General features: G+C 32.7%; 1 protein-coding gene across 1 annotated transcript; it reads right to left on the bottom strand.

Moving 5' to 3' along the window:
• Positions 1-1,071: 1,071 nt before the first annotated feature.
• Positions 1,072-2,622, bottom strand: LOC131064701 (probable inorganic phosphate transporter 1-8). Its single transcript, XM_057998941.2, has one exon. It carries the CDS (start codon positions 2,620-2,622, stop codon positions 1,072-1,074), a length of 1,551 nt encoding a protein of 516 aa, XP_057854924.2.
• Positions 2,623-18,172: the final 15,550 nt, after the last annotated feature.

Genomic DNA, 18,172 nt, shown 5'->3' with positions numbered 1-18,172 from the left:
TTAATATATATGAAAAAAATATGTATCAAAATTAAACCAATCATACTCTTACAAGAAATTAGCCATCCTAAGATATCATAACATAATGACATATGATGAAAAACCCTTTCTATAGAAAATTTCATTATATAGAACAAAACAATATATTATTATTGAATTATTATAAAATAAGGAATCTAGAATAATTCTAATAGCATAACAATATATACTCATGGATTTCAGGAAAGAGAGAATTTGTTAACTACACACTGTTGGTGGGCATAGCCTTAAGCTCCTTGTCTTTTACACAACTCCTTGTCCCTATGATACATGTTCTAACACATCATAAGATATATTCGAATGGATATAATGGAATCAAAATGGAAAACCCAAGTTGGTGAGTCGATTATGATGTACTCATGTTAGGTGGAGATAATATATTGTTTTAGCTAGTGGACTCATCTTGAAGATTAGGTATTGAATATTTAACAAGGGATTTGGGTGTCGTATTTTGGATCATTTAATTTATGATTTCCTATTCACCATGTGATAGTTTCATTAATTATTTCTCCTATATATTAGGTTCTTGAGATAGTAGTTTTATGATGAATATTGTATATACTATTATGCAACAATAACTACTCTAAATATTTTATTAATGATAGTCTTATAAAAACTTAAGATTTGCAAGCGCATTGTAATATTTGATTACTAAATAATACATTGAGCTAACTTTTATAGAAATAAAAGATGTAGAATACACTTCATAAATCAATATATAAGAAGAAATATGTGTAAAAATTAAACTAATCATACTATTACAAGAAATTGATCACAATCCTAATATATCATAACATAATCACATACGAAAACCTTTCCTATAAAAAACTTCATAATTTAAAACAAATCGATATAGTATTAAATAATTATTAAATAAGAAATCTAGAATAACTTTAATAGCATAACAAAATAAGAATGGCTTAAATTACACACTAAGCTAAAGCTTCTAAACCTAAAACACTCAGAATTGACTTGGCATTCCCTATACTTAATATGTTGCTTATGGACTTCCAGAAACAAAGAATGTGCTCGCTACACGCTGATGGTGGGCATGGCCTTAAGCTCCTTGTCCTTCTCTTCAACTTCATCGGTTTCTCCAGAGAGTTCTTCGAGGGATTTGCCATTCGTTTCAGGCACCAGAAACGTGAAAGCGAAACCTAGAGCATTCGTACAAGCGAGCAGATACAAAGCAACCTTGAGTTGCCCCTTACCATATTTAGTATCAGCAAGATAACCAGCCCCAAAAGAGCCAACGATGGCCCCTGCCTTTCCCATTGCAGCCGAGATGCCATGACAGGTTGAACGAAATCTGGCCGGGAAAAGCTCAGCCGGGACAATGAATGTGGTGCTGTTGGGCCCAAAGTTTGCAAAGAAAAAGGTGAGCGCATAGATGACAATGAAGCCAGTCCCGTGCTTTTTCCAATGGTGGTAGGGGCCAGCGAGCAAGAACATGAAGAAGGACATGAAGAAGAAGCCTATGAGCTGAATGGTAAAGCGCCCTATGTGGTCGATCAGGAATACTGTGCACCAGTAGCCCGGAATTATCGATACAATCGCAATTAGCAACTGTGCCCTTGCGATCTTCATCACTTCCTCTACGGCTCCCATCTTCTCGGGCTTAGGGAGCCAGTGGACGGCCGTGAACATGTCCTTTTGAAACAGGTTTTGGCTGTAGAACGCGATGTCCAGCAGGAACCAGGTGGTGGTGGTGCCCAGCAGGTGTAGGCCGTGGCGTCTGAAGAACTCAGCCGAAAACAATCCATATTCCGGCTCGTTAGATTCCGTTTTCATCGAACTTTCCTCGAGTTGGACATTCAGAACTCGAGACATGTCCGCCGCCGCTTTGTTTGCGTTCTTGGCGACCAGGGCCGTATAGCGAGCCGTTTCCGGCATCTTTATTCGCCAGTAGAACGTAAGCGCCGCCGGAATGGCACCGACCATGACGACAATTCTCCATACATAGTCTGCTTGCTGAGATGGTTTATAGTTCGCCCTGTCATCGCCGAACTTTTGAAATGCAGAGGAGACGATGAGGGATACTAGACCGCCAGCGAAGATGCCGAAGCCTTGCATGGCAAAGACTGCTGCGAGGAAGGATCCTCTGGTCTTCTTGTTGGCGTACTCAGACATTATGGTGGCAGATAAGGGATAATCTCCGCCAATGCCAAAGCCCAGCCAGAATCTGAAGAAACAGAGCGTGGTAATCACGCCTTTACTGGATTTGCCGAAGGAGAGACCAGAGGCGATGGAGCAAACTATCATGAGCAGCAGCGTCACGCCGTACACCTTCTTCCGTCCTAGCTTGTCACCCATGTACCCGAAGAAAAGCTGCCCAGCGAAAGTTCCGCAGAAGGCCACCCCCGTGATTGCAGACACTATATTGGGGGGCAAGGTGCCGGGCATCTTGTAGTTGTGATCTGGGTAATAGATTCGTCCCAGTAGTTTAGTGACAGTGGTGATACAGAAGAGGTCGTAGGCATCAGTGAAGAAGCCCATTCCGGCAATTATGATGGCTGTGAAATGGTACCATTGTGTTTTTGCCACGTCCAGAGCTGTCAGCACGTCCAGCTGCTTCTTCGCCATGATTGGAACTCCACTTACCTACAAACAACACAGAGAAAAACAAAACTGTCACAAAGAAGAAAACAAAGAAAATGAGATTGAGGGATAACTCCTCCCCACAACTGTATGACAAATAGTTGGGCTTCCCCTATCTATGGACATACCCTTCAAAAATTACAGAACAAATCTTAGGGTTCCAAAATATTTGCTTGCAGAAATCCAGCTAGTCGTCATGTTTTATACAGAGTTTTTATTCTATTAGAATATGCTTCAGTGCCTGTTGTCAATGGCTTGTCCTCCTTGTTGCTTTTCTTGGTTTCACAGACAGAATTGTAGGGACTGAGCATATATGGTTGCATATTCTTTATCCTCTTCGTTCATGACGTAGCCCACATAGACCATTACGATTCTGCATTGTGTTTTCAGTCATTTTTCATATATTAAGATGCAACTCAATTATGAACTCCTAATAGGATTGTTTCTGTGGATATATACTAGAGTCTGAATTACGACTCTTTTGTCATTTCTTTTTCTTTTAAATAACTCTCTCACCAATTACTACACGTAGTGGTATCCAAAGCAATCAGGCTAAATGTTACATTTCTAGTTAATAATTATTGTTCAATATTTTACACTTGTGAAAATAGAAGTACGCTTAAGGATGAATCACTGATTTAATAAAATAAATAAATGGAAAAATTAAATATAATAGGAAATGTTGTTCTAGATATCCATAAATAATAGGAAATTTGATGATGCTTGAATGAATGTTTTGAGATCGGTAAAATTTGTCTAACATTTTGGAACATTTTTATAAATATGAAATCAATCACACATCTATAAATCTGATATGTGCAAGTATGGATGTGATCTAGATGTGTGTATCTAATATCTATTAATCCTTGAATGTTTCTCAAAGTTTGATGTGGATTTTTTTGTTGAGTATGTGGTTTGGAGTTTACACACAATAGAAATAATGTCTTCTTTGTGTCCACTCTTATAGGGACATATCAAGTCAGGGACTTAGACAATAGATAAATGTAGGATGGAAGCATGTAAGCATGCAGTGCATGTCCTTGATGGCAATACAATTAGAAATGTAATACTAACTGCTTTGAATTCAATGTTAAATAACATGTTGTTATTAGATTCAATTGTAGGTGCTAGGTATATTTAAAAAGAATTAGGGTACCTTTTTAAATACAACTCCAAAGGTCATAAGTTACAACATGTTTTTCTTGTATAATTAGCACATAAGGTTAATTTCAAAGGGTAAGGCTATCCATAAAATTGAATTTGAAATCTAAATTCTTATGGATCATTACTACAATTGCACATTGGACCTATATCATTTAAGTGATCATGAATTTGAGTGCATTAATATCAATATTTACAAGTGATTTTAAAACAAAGACACACAAAATCTTGGGTTATGTGTGAACTATCAATAAAGTTTATTTTGTATACTTAACATTCCATAAAAGATAATTTATTTAAAGGGATTCCAAAAAAGGGAAAAAACTAGTAAGACATTTTATCCCTGCTTGACTTGAATGTGAACTACCATGAGAATGCATGTCAAAGTAAAATCACACAACCAATATGAAATAAATTTATTTAGGCACTCATAAAAATTATCTTGAAGTCTCTAGATTTGACTATGTGTGCAATTTTCTATCAAAATTTTGGTTCACATTCCATGACCCATCATCAAGATGTTGATAGCTAGAGAAGACAATTGTGATCCTAATGATGGATCATAATTATCTTTTCTTCTATATTCATCTTCATTATGGACAATGGTGTGTGATCCTATTGATGGAAAAATTCATACATAGCCAAATCTAGAAAATACAAGTTAATATTATGAATAGTGAAAATTGTATGTCTTTAACTCGTGAAAATGATAAGGATATGGATATAGCTAATGCTTCTTAGAAAATATTGTATTAGAATGATTTGATGACCTTGGAAACTTATATGATTGAGGAAAGCCGCCAAGGAACATTATGTAAGAGTTTAAAACAAGAATATATTTTCTACAATTAAGAGAACTAGATTAGAAGAGGAAATGGTTCAAGGGATATTCAACTTGTTGTGGAACAAGGATATTACTTAATATAGAAAATCAATGGACACTTGCTTGCAATGGTGAAAATAATATGGTCCAGTTTTATATGGGCTTTGTTCATGTGGTATTCATTGCCACCATGCTAAGAAAATAAAATTTAGTTACCATACTAAGTTAGAGGAGAGTACAAAAGATTAGTAGTTTAGAAATTTGAGTGATCATATCATAGTTTTAAATAGAAATTACAACTCTTTTTTCATTTCTTTTTCTTTTAAATAACTCTCTCACCAGTTACTGCACGTAGTGGTATCCAAAGCAATCAGGCTAAATGTTACATTTCTTTTTAATAATTATTGTTCAATTTTTTACACTTTGAAAATAGAAGTACACTTAAGGATGAATCATTGATTTAATAAAATAAATAAATGGAGAAATTTAATATAGAAATGTTGTTTTAGGTATCCATAAATAATAGGAAATTTGATGATGCTTGAATAAATGTTTTGAGATTGGTAAAATTTGTCTAACATTTTGGAACATTTTTATAAATATGATATCAATCACACATCTATAAATTTGACATGTGCAAGTATGGATGTGATCTAGATGTGTGTATCTAATATCTATTAATCCTTGAATGTTTATCAAAGTTTGATGTGGAATTTTTTGTTGAGTGTGTGGTTTGGAGTTTACACAATAGGGACATATCAAGCTAGTGACTTAAACAATAGTTAAATGTAGCATGCAAGCATGTAGTGCATTCCCTTGATGAAAATACAATAAAAAATGTAATAATAAGTTCTTTGAATTCAATGTTAAACAACAAGTTGTTATTAGATTCAATTGTAGGTGCTAGGTGCATTTAAAAAGAATTAGGGCACGGTTTTAAATACAACTCCAAGGGTCATAAGTTACAACATATTTTTCTTGTATAATTAGCACATAAATGTTAATTTAAAAGGGCAAGCCTATCCATAAATTCGAATTTGAAATCTAAAATCTAATGGATCATTACTACAATTGCACATTTGACCTATATCTTATAAGTAATCATGAATTTGAGTGGATTAATATCAATATTTATGATTGATTTTAACAAAGACACACAAAACCTTGTGTTATGTGTGAACTATCAATAAAGGTTATTTTTTATACTTACCATTCCATAAAAGATAATTTATTTAAAGGGATTCCAAAAAATGAAAAAACTTGTAAGACATTGTATCCTTGCTTGACTTGAATGTGAACTACCATGAGAATGCATGTCAAAGTAAAATCACACAACCAACATGAAATAAATTTATTTAGGCACTCATAAAAATTATCTTGAAGTCTCTAGATTTGAATATGTGTGCATTTTTCTATCAAAAATTTGGTTCACATTCCATGACCCATCATCAAGATGTTGATATCTAGAGAAGATAATTGTGATCCTAATGATGGATAGAAATTATCTTTTCTTCTATCTTAATCTTCATGATGGATAATGCAATGTGATTCTATTGATGGAAAAATAAATAAATAGATAAATCTAGAAAATACAAGTTAATATTATGAATAGTGAAAATTTTATGTCTTTAACTCGTGAAAATGATAAGGATATAGCTAATGCTTCTTTGAAAATATTGTATTGGAATGATTTGATGATCTTGGAAACTTATATAATTGAGGAAATCCACCAAGGAACATTATGTAAGAGTTTAAAACAAGAATTAATTTTTTACAATTAAAAGAATGATAAGAAGAGGAAACGGTTCAAGAAATATTCAACTTGTAGTTGAACAAGGATAATACTTAAGATAGAAAATCAATAGACACTTGCTTGCAATAGTGAAAATAATGTGGTCCAATTTTAAATGGCCTTTGATCATGTGATATCCATTGCAACATGCTAAGAAAATTAATTTTAGATACCATATAAATCCCCTTCAATTTTTTTATATGTTAATAATGGAACTAAGTTAGAGGACAGTACAAAAGATTATTACTTTAGAAATTTGAGTGATCGTATCATAGTCTAAAGATATGGTTATATGAAAATATATTAATGATATATTGATGGAAGAACATGTAATGAAATGCAACAATAAACCCCTCATTTTTTTCTCTAAAGAGGGATATGAAAGTTGATAGAACCCACCCTACAATAGGTGCCTAAAATTTAACAAAAAAATAGTCAATGAGTTGAGAAGAGAGGTTGTCTTTCTATAAAAAAAACCCACACAACCTCTGTAGAGGTCTAAATTTTTTGTTGTAGGTAATTAAAACTATGTTATAGACAAACAAAATGCTACTTGAATAAATAGTATGTTGCTATATGAATGAAAATGATGGTACATGCACAATAGTAAGAGCCTACAAGAACGAAAAAAATTAATGTCCCAGAGGAACAAAAACCTATGCTTCAAGGATTTGGCCACATGGTACTAGATCATAAAATGACCAAATGTTCACACACATAAAATAACCCATTTAAAAATGAACAAACTCATAAAAAAAATCATTCACGAAAACACGCATAGTCCAAGAAGGAAAGCATTTTGAAAGAGTGCTTAGAGTGATATTTTATTTCATTAACTCAAATGCATAGTCATTTACAATCATATATGCACACTTTACATTCCTTCCAAGTACCAAACCAAAATATAAGATTCCACTATTCTCCTTTATTTCTTGCTGATGTCTTCTTTATTTTTGGGGTTTCTTCCTTCCTTTCCTTGACTAATGTCCTCTTCTTATTCCTTTGTTCTTGTTTTAGACTTTATTTTTTCCCTTTCTTATTCTTTGATGCTTTAAAAACCATCATAAATATTCATAAACCCATTTTTTAGTTTAAAAATCCCTTGCTTTTGTTCACAAATGAGCTTATGTGTAGGTAGCTACTACCCTTACATGCCAAAACAAAATTTAAAAATGCAATAAGATGAAATCACACAAAAGAATAAAATATGTGATTCTCCTACTTAAAAATATTGGAGTACACAAATTTGTGAGCACCTACTCACTAGTAAAATATTGCATCGCTATAGGTGAAAATTTGGTTGTTGCAAGAACATATTGTTAATACAAGTTAACGACCCTATTGTTGTAGGTTATCAACTCTATTGCTACAAACTATCTATAATGACTCAATCTTTATTGGTCTTCACCAAGTGGAATCCTCCATTGTTCTATTTTTCCATTTCACCAAATATCACTATTTTCTTTGTCTCTAGTCTTGTCAACTGCTCTAGAATCCAAAAGGCATTCAACATCCTATTGATCTCTCTTGAGTAGTTGTTCAGTCCATTGTTTTGGTGGTGTTTCCCCTTTCTCTTTCTATTGCAATGTCTCTCCTTCATAGCAAGTGCGTAAATCCAAAACATTAAAATTTGGAAGGATGTTCAAACCTATAGTTAGCTCCAACTCATAAAAATTTGGTGAAACCTTCTTGATAATTTTGAACAGTCCAATATTCTTTTTCTTAAAGCTGTTATAGTCATGGCTTAGAAATCATTAATTTTGTAGATGTGGCAAAACCATGTATCTTCCACTTAAAATTAATTTCCCCCGTCTTCAAATACCGTTTCTCTTTAATCTATTGATTGCTCGTGCTAAGTCTTTTCCTTACTTGTTAGTGCAAATCTTGCACGTGTTTGGAAAATTCTTCACCTTTAACACTTCTCTTATGACTCTCAAAATTTTCAAGCTCCCTTAAATTTGAAATACCCCTTGAAATATAACCATAAAAAAATTGAAATGGAGTCTTAACTATACTTTTGTTGACTAGGTCATTATATGCAAATTTATCTTGTGGTATTATCAAATACCACTACTTAGGCTTGTCACTAAACAAACATCTCAACAAGTTTCCCCAGCTTTGATTAATAACTTTAGTCTAGACAAATATGTCAAAATTCTTTTGGGCCATTTCTGCAAATATGTCATTTAGTTTCCATGTGTAACACCCAATATTTTTTTCAATGGATTTTCATTTCATACATGATACAGAAGAACTTTGAGCTCATGCATCTTCTGATTTAGTTTTTTCTTATTTGTTGTTTAGTTGTTCTTTTTGGACCGATTCGTTACAGTTTTAATCTTTTAATTTTCTGTATGGATTTGGGTTTCGGGTCCCTGTAAAACCCGTTTATCTTAATCAAAAAAATTATAAATAGTTGTACTTAGCTTGTTGTCATTAAATGATAATGGATAATTGTCTTGATTTAACATGCCCTTTAATCATGTTGATATAGTATCTAAAAGAGGTAGCATTATAATGTATATTGTTAAGAGGAAAGAATCATTGTGAAGAATAATCTAAAAAGAGATAAGGAGTGGAGGTAATTTTAAGATGAGAAACTTAGGAGAAAGAAGATAGCCCATAATATATTTTAATAAATATTAGGTGGTGAATGTTCCGAGATCTAGTTGTTTCATGTGTTAGTAGGTGTTAAACTTCTATCTTTTGATAGGATGGATTGTTGTCTTTATATACCCATCTAAATTTTCATTATAATCTTAGTTAAGTTAATTCGAAACTTATATTGGCATTTTATATTTATTTAATTGTTTTCATCATTTAATATATCATTTTATTTTAGTTGGAGATTCATATGTAAGTATAGTTTTCACTATTCAGTAAAAATGATATTATTCTGAAGTATTTCATAGGTGCGCCTCCTACAACTGAAGGATGCGTTTCTAAGGAGAGTACTGAATCAGAGGCCTTCGCTTCACCTTCTGGTGTGGGGTTTGTTTTGCTTGCTTGGGGTTTGAGATCTCCTTTCCTATGTAACGTCAATGGTAACATGGAAATTGGCCTAAAATATTGTAAATCTATTTAAAATTCCTGACAAATGATCTCTAATTCTTGATTTAGGTTCATTCTCTCTCCAGTCAACCTTGTTGGTCTTCACGTCAATAGTGAAGCAGATTTTACCTCCATTTGGTAGTTGTGGCATTTAAACCTGGTGATCTAAACTTTTTTATGTTCACATCAGCCTCATATCCCATTTTACCTCCATTTGGTAGTTGTTGCATTTTCCTCTTTTGTTGGATTTTGCATTTGTATTATCAACTTACAGCTCAGTATCTAAATTTTCCTGTCATTTGAAATCTGAATCGACTACTGTAAGATTTGCATTTGCCGTTCCTTTAAACCACTGACTTTTTTTATTACCAGTGATATTAGAGGTGATTTTGGCACGACTTCATGAAGGGAAAGTATTGTTTGAAAATGGGTGACCAATAGTTTACAATTGGGTGGCCAAGAATTTGAGTGGGAATACTTTGAATTACAAATTCAAATTTGTATTGTGTTCATTTGCCTTCTATTTGATCTTTGACTTCTAAATTTGCATTTGTATCTGTTGTTTGTGACTAGACTTGTTGCAACTTGTCAAATTTAATGGCATAATGATCAGCACTAACTCATCTTCATTTCCTCCTCCCATTCTGTCAAATTTAGTAGAGGAAATACGTTTTTTTAATATTTTAATGCACTGGTTTCAATTATTTAATCAAGGGGGTGTCTTTTGAGTTGTATCTTGTATTCTTCCACACTTTCTTCTAATTTTTTAAGTTTGAGATTAATTGAGATGATATGTGGATTATTCATCTAATTATGAACTTAGATAAGTTTCTGCTTTGGGGATACATCATGTCAAAATCTAATTTTCATCTTTCTATTGTGTAACTAACTTTAGAGAACTATTTGTCCTGGAAACAAGGGTTATTGAATTAGCGACATGAGTGTGGTCTATTGCTAGATGTCCATAGACTCATTCTTGAACCACATGAAGAATTTCAAGAGAATAAATGGCTCAACAAAAATAATAAGGTCTACAAACTAATAGGTATTATAGTTTATGAGAGATATTTTCATTACATTGAGCACACCAAGTGCCCTTTCACTATTTGGACCACCATCCAACATTTGCATGGAGACTTTGAAGCTTTATCAAATTGCACAATCTTCCCCTGGATTACTGAGGCACCTACTACCACATCTTATGTATACACATCCTCAGGCAATGACCAATTGACATACATTGATCCTCCACATAGTTTTACATCTACAGTTAAGAATTTTCCATCTCCTTCACATATTGTTGCATCTACATTTGATGATACTCCATTTTTGGACACCACATACAACTCTTGTTGATACTTTCAAGTTGAAGATGTGGAGGATAAAATTTATTGCTAGGAATGGTGGAAGTGGAATGGTTATTGGAATTAAGTTTATTCTAGAAAATGAATGATCCCTATTTCAATGCTCATATTAAAAGAAGTTACCTCAATAGTCATTTAACTAGCACTAACATTATTAGATTGTTTGGTACAATGCTTGTATCTACTTCCTTGACAATAGCTAATGTAGATTAGGATAGGCTCTTTAATACCTTGCTCATGAAAACCTAATCCTTTCTTTGATAATTCATGTGTTTACATATACTATTTGTTCAATAGGATATTTATTTTCAAATAATGATGCTAGACCACAAGTTTTCTCTTGAGGGTAATTAGAAGTTATTATTGTCCCATCTATAAGAAATTATGACTTATAAAAGTAGTTGATCGTGTTTGATAAGAAGATGTCAATACTTTTTTTTCATGTACATTTGTATCATGATAATATAAATATTTGATACTATCCATCGTGAATTTATTATCCTCTTGTTTGATATGTTTAATGTTATGAAGACCATTCTAATCAATAGAAACTTGTGTGATATTAACATATTTATTTGATGTTCAATGCTTTGTTGTGGACCAAGTGTCTCATTACAAGAGGTAGATGTTTTTGGATGATGTATAGAATTGTTTAGATCTCTTGAGTGTGGATAACATAAATTTGAATGAGGGGGTTTGATCATAGCAAGGATCATGATCATAAATGGGAGTAACTTGGATAGATTTCTCTTGAATAATTTGATCTTGCAATTTTTCCTTTTTTTCTTCTATTTTTCCTAACATTTCTAGCTAAATCTCACAAGATATCAGAGCCATGCTAGTACAAAGGGCAACACGATTTTTTTATAAAGCAATTTTAGCATGAAGATTTGAAGTTAAGATTGCAAATTAGAGTTTGAAGTTGGAAAATTTGAATCGATTTATATAGATTTAACATAAATTTATAAAGATTTTTTGGAATTTGTTTAATATTTAATGAAATATATTCAATATTTATAAATTATCTTACATTTGTAACAAATATTTTATATATTCACAGTTCCATTGAAATTTTTAGAAAACTTGTTGAAAAGTTGAAGAAATTTGTCAATATTTAACAATATTTGTAGTTTTTTTCAAATATTAAAAGAACTTTGCTATTTGATGAGGAAATATTTGGTGACATTTCCACTTTTTTTGCATGAACTTGCAACATTTTAAAATATTTGTGCCAAATTTGGAAATATTTAAGTTCTCAAACTAACCTTGTTTCGCCTTGTAACCTGGAAATCGACCTAAAATTTTGTAAATCTATTAAAAATTTTGCAAATCTATTCAAACTTCTTACAATGATCTCTATTTGTTGATTTATGATGAATCTACCTCATCAATCTAATTTTATTTGTTGTTAACCTGCAACTTCACATTTTTCTCTCTTCGAGGCATTGATCTTACAATCAATCATCTATTGGTGTTAACCTGCAATACTTTTAAGATTTCATTGGGTTGTACATTGCATATGGTATAGGCTAATCTCCACATAAAATGGCATTCCAAAAAATCTTTCGTGTGCAAAATACAGTGTTTTTCATCAGATTTTTATGGTTTAACATTAATGTAAATATAGAGTATGAAGATTTCACTCCTCAAAATCTCGCAAAAATCTATTATGTTTTACAAATTTTAAAAACCAGATAAAATACTGTTCTGGGTGAAGATCAGCCGCTTCTCATGCTTCAGGCGCGTCTATTCTGGCTCCAAAACGGCAGTATGGATTGACTAACACACATGTTAGTCACGCATTTTACACCATCAATTTTGCAATAAATGGTTGTGATTGACTAACATGTTGCTATCACGTTGTACGAAAGGTTTGTTTTGGAACCAGAATAGCTTTGATCGCTTCCCATACAGTGTTGCTCATTATTTTGGTTTTCGTGACATGATGTTTGGTAAAGATGGCAAGGAAATTCAATTTCAGTATTTGCATTTACATAAATTCAAAGCAAACCCATATTGGCATGAAGAAAAAAGTAGAAAAGAAAGAAATTTAAATTTTTAGTAAACTCAATATTTGTAGCAAATTTTGACCTGCATTATTGGCAGCCATTTTGGCATCTTAGATCTATAGTTTGACCTTACTATGGACCATTCTCTCTCCTTATCAATAGTGAAGTAGATTTTACCTCCATTTGGTAGTTTTGGCATTTAAATCTAGTGATCTACAGTTGGATTTGCCTCTTTTTCTAGATTTTGCATTTATATCATCAACTTATAGCTTGGCATCTAAATTTTTCTGTCATTTGAAATCTGAATCAACTAGTGTAAGATTTCCATTTGCCTTTCCTTTTAACCAGTGACTTAGTTTTTCAATAGTGATTTTAGAGGTGATTTAGGCATGACTCCATGAAGGGTAAATGTTGTTTGGAAATGGGTGACCAATAGTTTACAAATGGGTGGCCAAGCATTCGAGCAGGAATAGTTTGAATTTCAAAATCAAGTTTGCATTGCTTTCATTTGCCTTCTATTTGCACTTTGACTTCTGAATTTGTATTTGTATTTGTTGTTTATGCCTTGACTTGTTGCAAGTCATTAAATTTAATGGCACGAGGATCAACACTAACTCATCCTCATTAACTTTTCTCATTCCCACAAATTTGTAAGAGAAAATATGTAGTCATTATTTGAAAAAGCATTTTGTAAAATTTGTAATGCCCTAAAAATTATGAAGTGCAAAATTGTGGGGGGTTTCTATTGTGAAATCAAAGGGGATGTCCTTTGAGTTGTATCTTGTATTCTTCCACACTTTCTTCTATTTTTTAAGTTTGAGATTAACTAAGATGATATGTGGATTATACATCTAATTATGAATCTAGATAAATTTCCACTTTGGTGGGTACATCATGTCAAAATCTGGTTTTCATATTTTTGTTGTCTAGCTAACTTTAGATAACTATTTGGCTTAGAAAATATCGAATTAGTGCTATGAGTGTGGTCTAATACTTGATCTTCATGGACTCGTTCTTGAAACACATGAATAATATTAGGAGAATAAATTGTTCAACAAAAATGACAAGGTCAGTGGATTAATAGGTATTACAATTTATGGGGGATATTTTTACCACATAGAGAACACCGAGTGCCCTTTCACTATTTGGACCATCATCAAAAATTTACATGGAGACTTTGAATCTTCATCAAATTGTGATCTTCCCTTTGATAATGTTGAGACACCTACTACCCCAACTTGTGTGGACATGTCCTCGGGTATTGACCAATTGACATGCATTGATCTTCCACATAGTGTTGCATCTACAATTGAGGATTTTTCATCTCCTTCACATATTGTTGCATCTACAGTGAAGGATACTCAATCTCCTCTACATTATTGCATCTATAATTCAGGAAACACCAACAACTCTTGTTGATACTTTCGAGTTGAGAGTTTCATCTTCAATATCTTTCAATGGCTTGGCATAGTAAACTATTTGTTGTCTTCTGAATACTACTCATTGGGACACATTTCTACTAGAAAGTTAATCTTTTATCATAGATTCCTACATTGTTTAATTATAGGAAACTAGTGTGGTTATTCATATTCTCTTTTTATGATCTAATATTCTATGAAGTTTATTCTTCTTCTTTAGATGGTTTGAGGGTACATTCAAACCATCATGTTCTTTACTTTCCTACATTTTTTTTATGATATTAATAGATTTTTATTGGTCTAATTGTCTCTTATATGGAAAGCACCATACATCATGGCTATTGTACTTGAATCTTCTATAGTACTTGATTCATCATATTAGTATTTTGCATATATTTGCATTGTCTTAGAGATCCTTGAGTAGCATTTGGAGGAGACATCTTCAAAGGATGTATCATACATCTTATTTTTTCTTTTCTCGTGTTCCTATACTTGGAATGGAAAGAAAAATTGCAAACTTATGTGGTTCTATTTCTTCCTAAGGGGAGGAATGTTGTTCATTAGGCTTAGATCATCTTTAACATTCATTTTTGGGCATCTCTCATCACTATAGGAGATTCTACATTGAGGTGGGTGGCATAGTCTCACTTCTTCTCTCTTATGGGAAGGATTTAAATTTCTCACATGGGTTTTCATACTTCTTATACATTAGAGAGCATGTTTTCCCTTGTTTAGGGGGGATTTTTCTCATAGGTTTTTCTCCTCTTCTTTATCAAGTGTATTATACTTGGGTACCTTATTAAGATTTTATATTGGGACCCATTCTTTCACCTCTCCTAAGTTGTACTTAAGGTGGGGTGTTGGTGTATAATAATTCTTATGTATTATGCTTCAGTGGCTTGCTTATGTAGAAAGTTAGCTATGGGGATAGGAAATATATTTATCCTAACATCACTCCATACACTTTTCATGTTCTCTTGCATTTTTCCTCTTTAGTCATTCTATTTTGCATGATATTCCTAGCTAAATCTCACAAAGAGAATTATTGAACATGATTAGGATTTGTTTCTTGACATAGCTCCCAATTAAGGATGAACATGGAAGTTCCATTTATAGTCTTGATAGGCTTTGGATCATTGATAACATGGTTGTGTAATGGATTTTGATTTAAGCGAAGGATAAGAGACTCTTGGATAAGCTTAGTGAGCATTGATTTACATGATAGCTTTTGAATTTGGACGTATATGACTAAGAGATGCATTGATAGGTTGGATAGACATAAGATTGCATGATTATGTTTGATAAGGGGCATGATATTTTAGGCTTTACTTTCTCATGTATAATAGGCTTTACTTTCTCATGTAAAATAGGCTTGCAATTTATATTTATCATGGTGCAAATTTGTGAATAGGAATGGTACCATATGACTCTTAGATAGGATTTGGAAAAAAAAACTCATTAGACTTATGATTTGTAGCTTGATATTGTTCATTTTCTAGTAGTCCTCAAAGTAAATCCTAAAAAGATGATTTGGATTTGGTGGGTTGAGAATGTGGATTAATCCTTTCGATGGATAGATAAGATATGTTGGGGTGTCTCGAGCCAGATGAGGGATCTTCATAGGGTCGAGAGGATATGGGTTACTTACAAGCAATTGGATTTAGAAATATGGGTTGGATATAAGGCCCTTGCTCTAAATTTGTGCTTAATTTATCAAAAATATCATAAGGATAACAAGCTAATGACTAATATTAATTTATTTTTAATTGGGATGTTTCATGCATATACATATATATGTATATGTATGTTTGTATGTATATACGTACATACATACATACATACATACATACATATGTATGTATGTATGTATGTATGTATAAATACATGTATGTGTATGTGTGTGTGTGTGTGTGTGTGTGTGTGTGTGTGTGTGTGTGTGTGTGTGTGTATGTATTGACTTGTTACTGATTTATCTTTTTTCCTTCTTTAGACCCCTTCTTTTACTCTAATAGTTTACCCTATTTAAATGCAAGGGAAATGCATGCATTTTCATACTATGAATTTAGGAAAGGATAATTTAAGTAATAAATTTTACTTAGTAATTTTATTATGATTACCTGGATCTCACAAAGCCTAATTCATATTCGATCATAGAAATAACTCTCTTGGAAGACAACAAAGTGTTTTCCTTTTTCCCAAGTTCTAAACTTCCTATTTTTGGAAAGAAAATTGGGACAAAGACACATTTCGATCTGAATCTCTATATGGCAGATCCTAAAATTTTTCTTCATGGTCTAACCAAAAGTTCAAGTCACACCCTCCCATAATCCATTTTCTCCATCTAAGATGATTATCTACTAAACAATTCTTTTTTATTAAATAAATAATACTTAATAATTGAAAGGAGAAATCCGAGAAATATGCTTTTCACAAAAATGATATATTGTAATAATAATAGGCTTTGAATACTAATTCAAAATGTATATTTCCTTTTTATAAAGAACCTAAAATACCTTGCTTGTGGATCATTAGAAAGTGCATTAACATAAATACAACAGTAAGAAGGGGTAATATGAAAGTGTGTAAATTATAAAAATGGGTCAAGGTAGATTGACCCACACCAGCACTCCCGTGTAATAACTATACCAAAGGAATTCCTATTAACAGAATGGCCTCAGGAACATTGATCACTATTTTGACTGCCCAATAACCAATTTGATCCTAGGGCAAATATGTAACGCCCCGCTAGGAAACCCTGAAGGGATTAAACTTAAACACTAGAAAAGAGTGTAGATAATTTTTTTTTGAAACTATAATAAGTTAAATGATACATTAATTTAACATTACGTTTAAATTACACAATAGAAGACTTAACTTCTAAAGGGTTTCCCAACTTGGTTAACATGATTTAATCTACACATTGCTTAACATTAATTAATTCAATTAAGATGATTTAAACATAAAAACACAATTACATTTAACCAATGATTAATTCATCCAATAGTATGAGATATTATTAACATGTCTAAGTTTCATTCATGAGGATTCTTCCCATTACATTACATCTAATATTCTAATAAAACATATGCCTATAACATTTAATTTCATCCATACATTTGTTTTGCATCATATGATTGAAATAATATTACATTTCACTAAATCACTAAGCCTCATATAATCACATAATGTTTACATTACAATTTACATCTTGTCATGAAAGCATACATATCAAATAATTACAACTGACCATAAAAGGTCCAAGATATACAAGAACGATCCAAATGAAAAATAGGATCCAACTAGAAGAACAAGACGCTCAAATCCAAAAGCAACTGGAACACCTATGAAGCCAACTCCTGCAAGAAGAAACAAACACACCTGATGGAAAGTGGCACTGCCACTCAACCATGTGGCTCAAAAAAATTACTCCACCATGCTAGGAGATAGAAACAAGACCAACTAGCAACCTACAAGGTATGCACACACATGGTTGGAAAACATCGGGAAACTCACACAAAGCATATACTTGTAGAACATGACTCCACAAAAAAATTCAGGTGATACTAATGAGGCTACACTCTAGTGACCATGAGGGAAGAGTGTCATCACATATCTTGGTATGGGTATCCTGGTAGGCCTCCATAGGTCTCGACCCCCATCCTGGGTTATCCTGGTATCCTCTCTTGAACCCCCAGTCCCATCCAAGTCTCATGTCGACCCAAACAATCCTTTCGTGGGGACAAGGTTGTTGGTTTGCCATTCCAGGCCTTCCCAATACATCCCGAGTCTTTACTACCATTCAACTATGAGTGGGGTAAAATTATCTTACTTAGTGTTTTAACTACCCAACCCTCTAATATATTATTAGGTTATCACTTACTTAACCATATTTCGAGGGGTTATCCTACTAACCTCTT

Source organism: Cryptomeria japonica, chromosome 8 (genome assembly GCF_030272615.1).
Source record: "Cryptomeria japonica chromosome 8, Sugi_1.0, whole genome shotgun sequence".
Classification (NCBI taxonomy): Eukaryota; Viridiplantae; Streptophyta; class Pinopsida; order Cupressales; family Cupressaceae; genus Cryptomeria; species Cryptomeria japonica.
The sequence above is the reverse complement of the archived record's forward strand: the minus strand, read 5'-3'. Positions and strand labels throughout refer to the sequence as shown.

What these genes read in the sequence shown, in the direction of transcription:
- LOC131064701 (XM_057998941.2), bottom strand. Translation starts at nt 2,622, where the DNA reads ATGGCGAAGAAGCAGCTGGACGTGCTGACAGCTCTGGACGTGGCAAAA.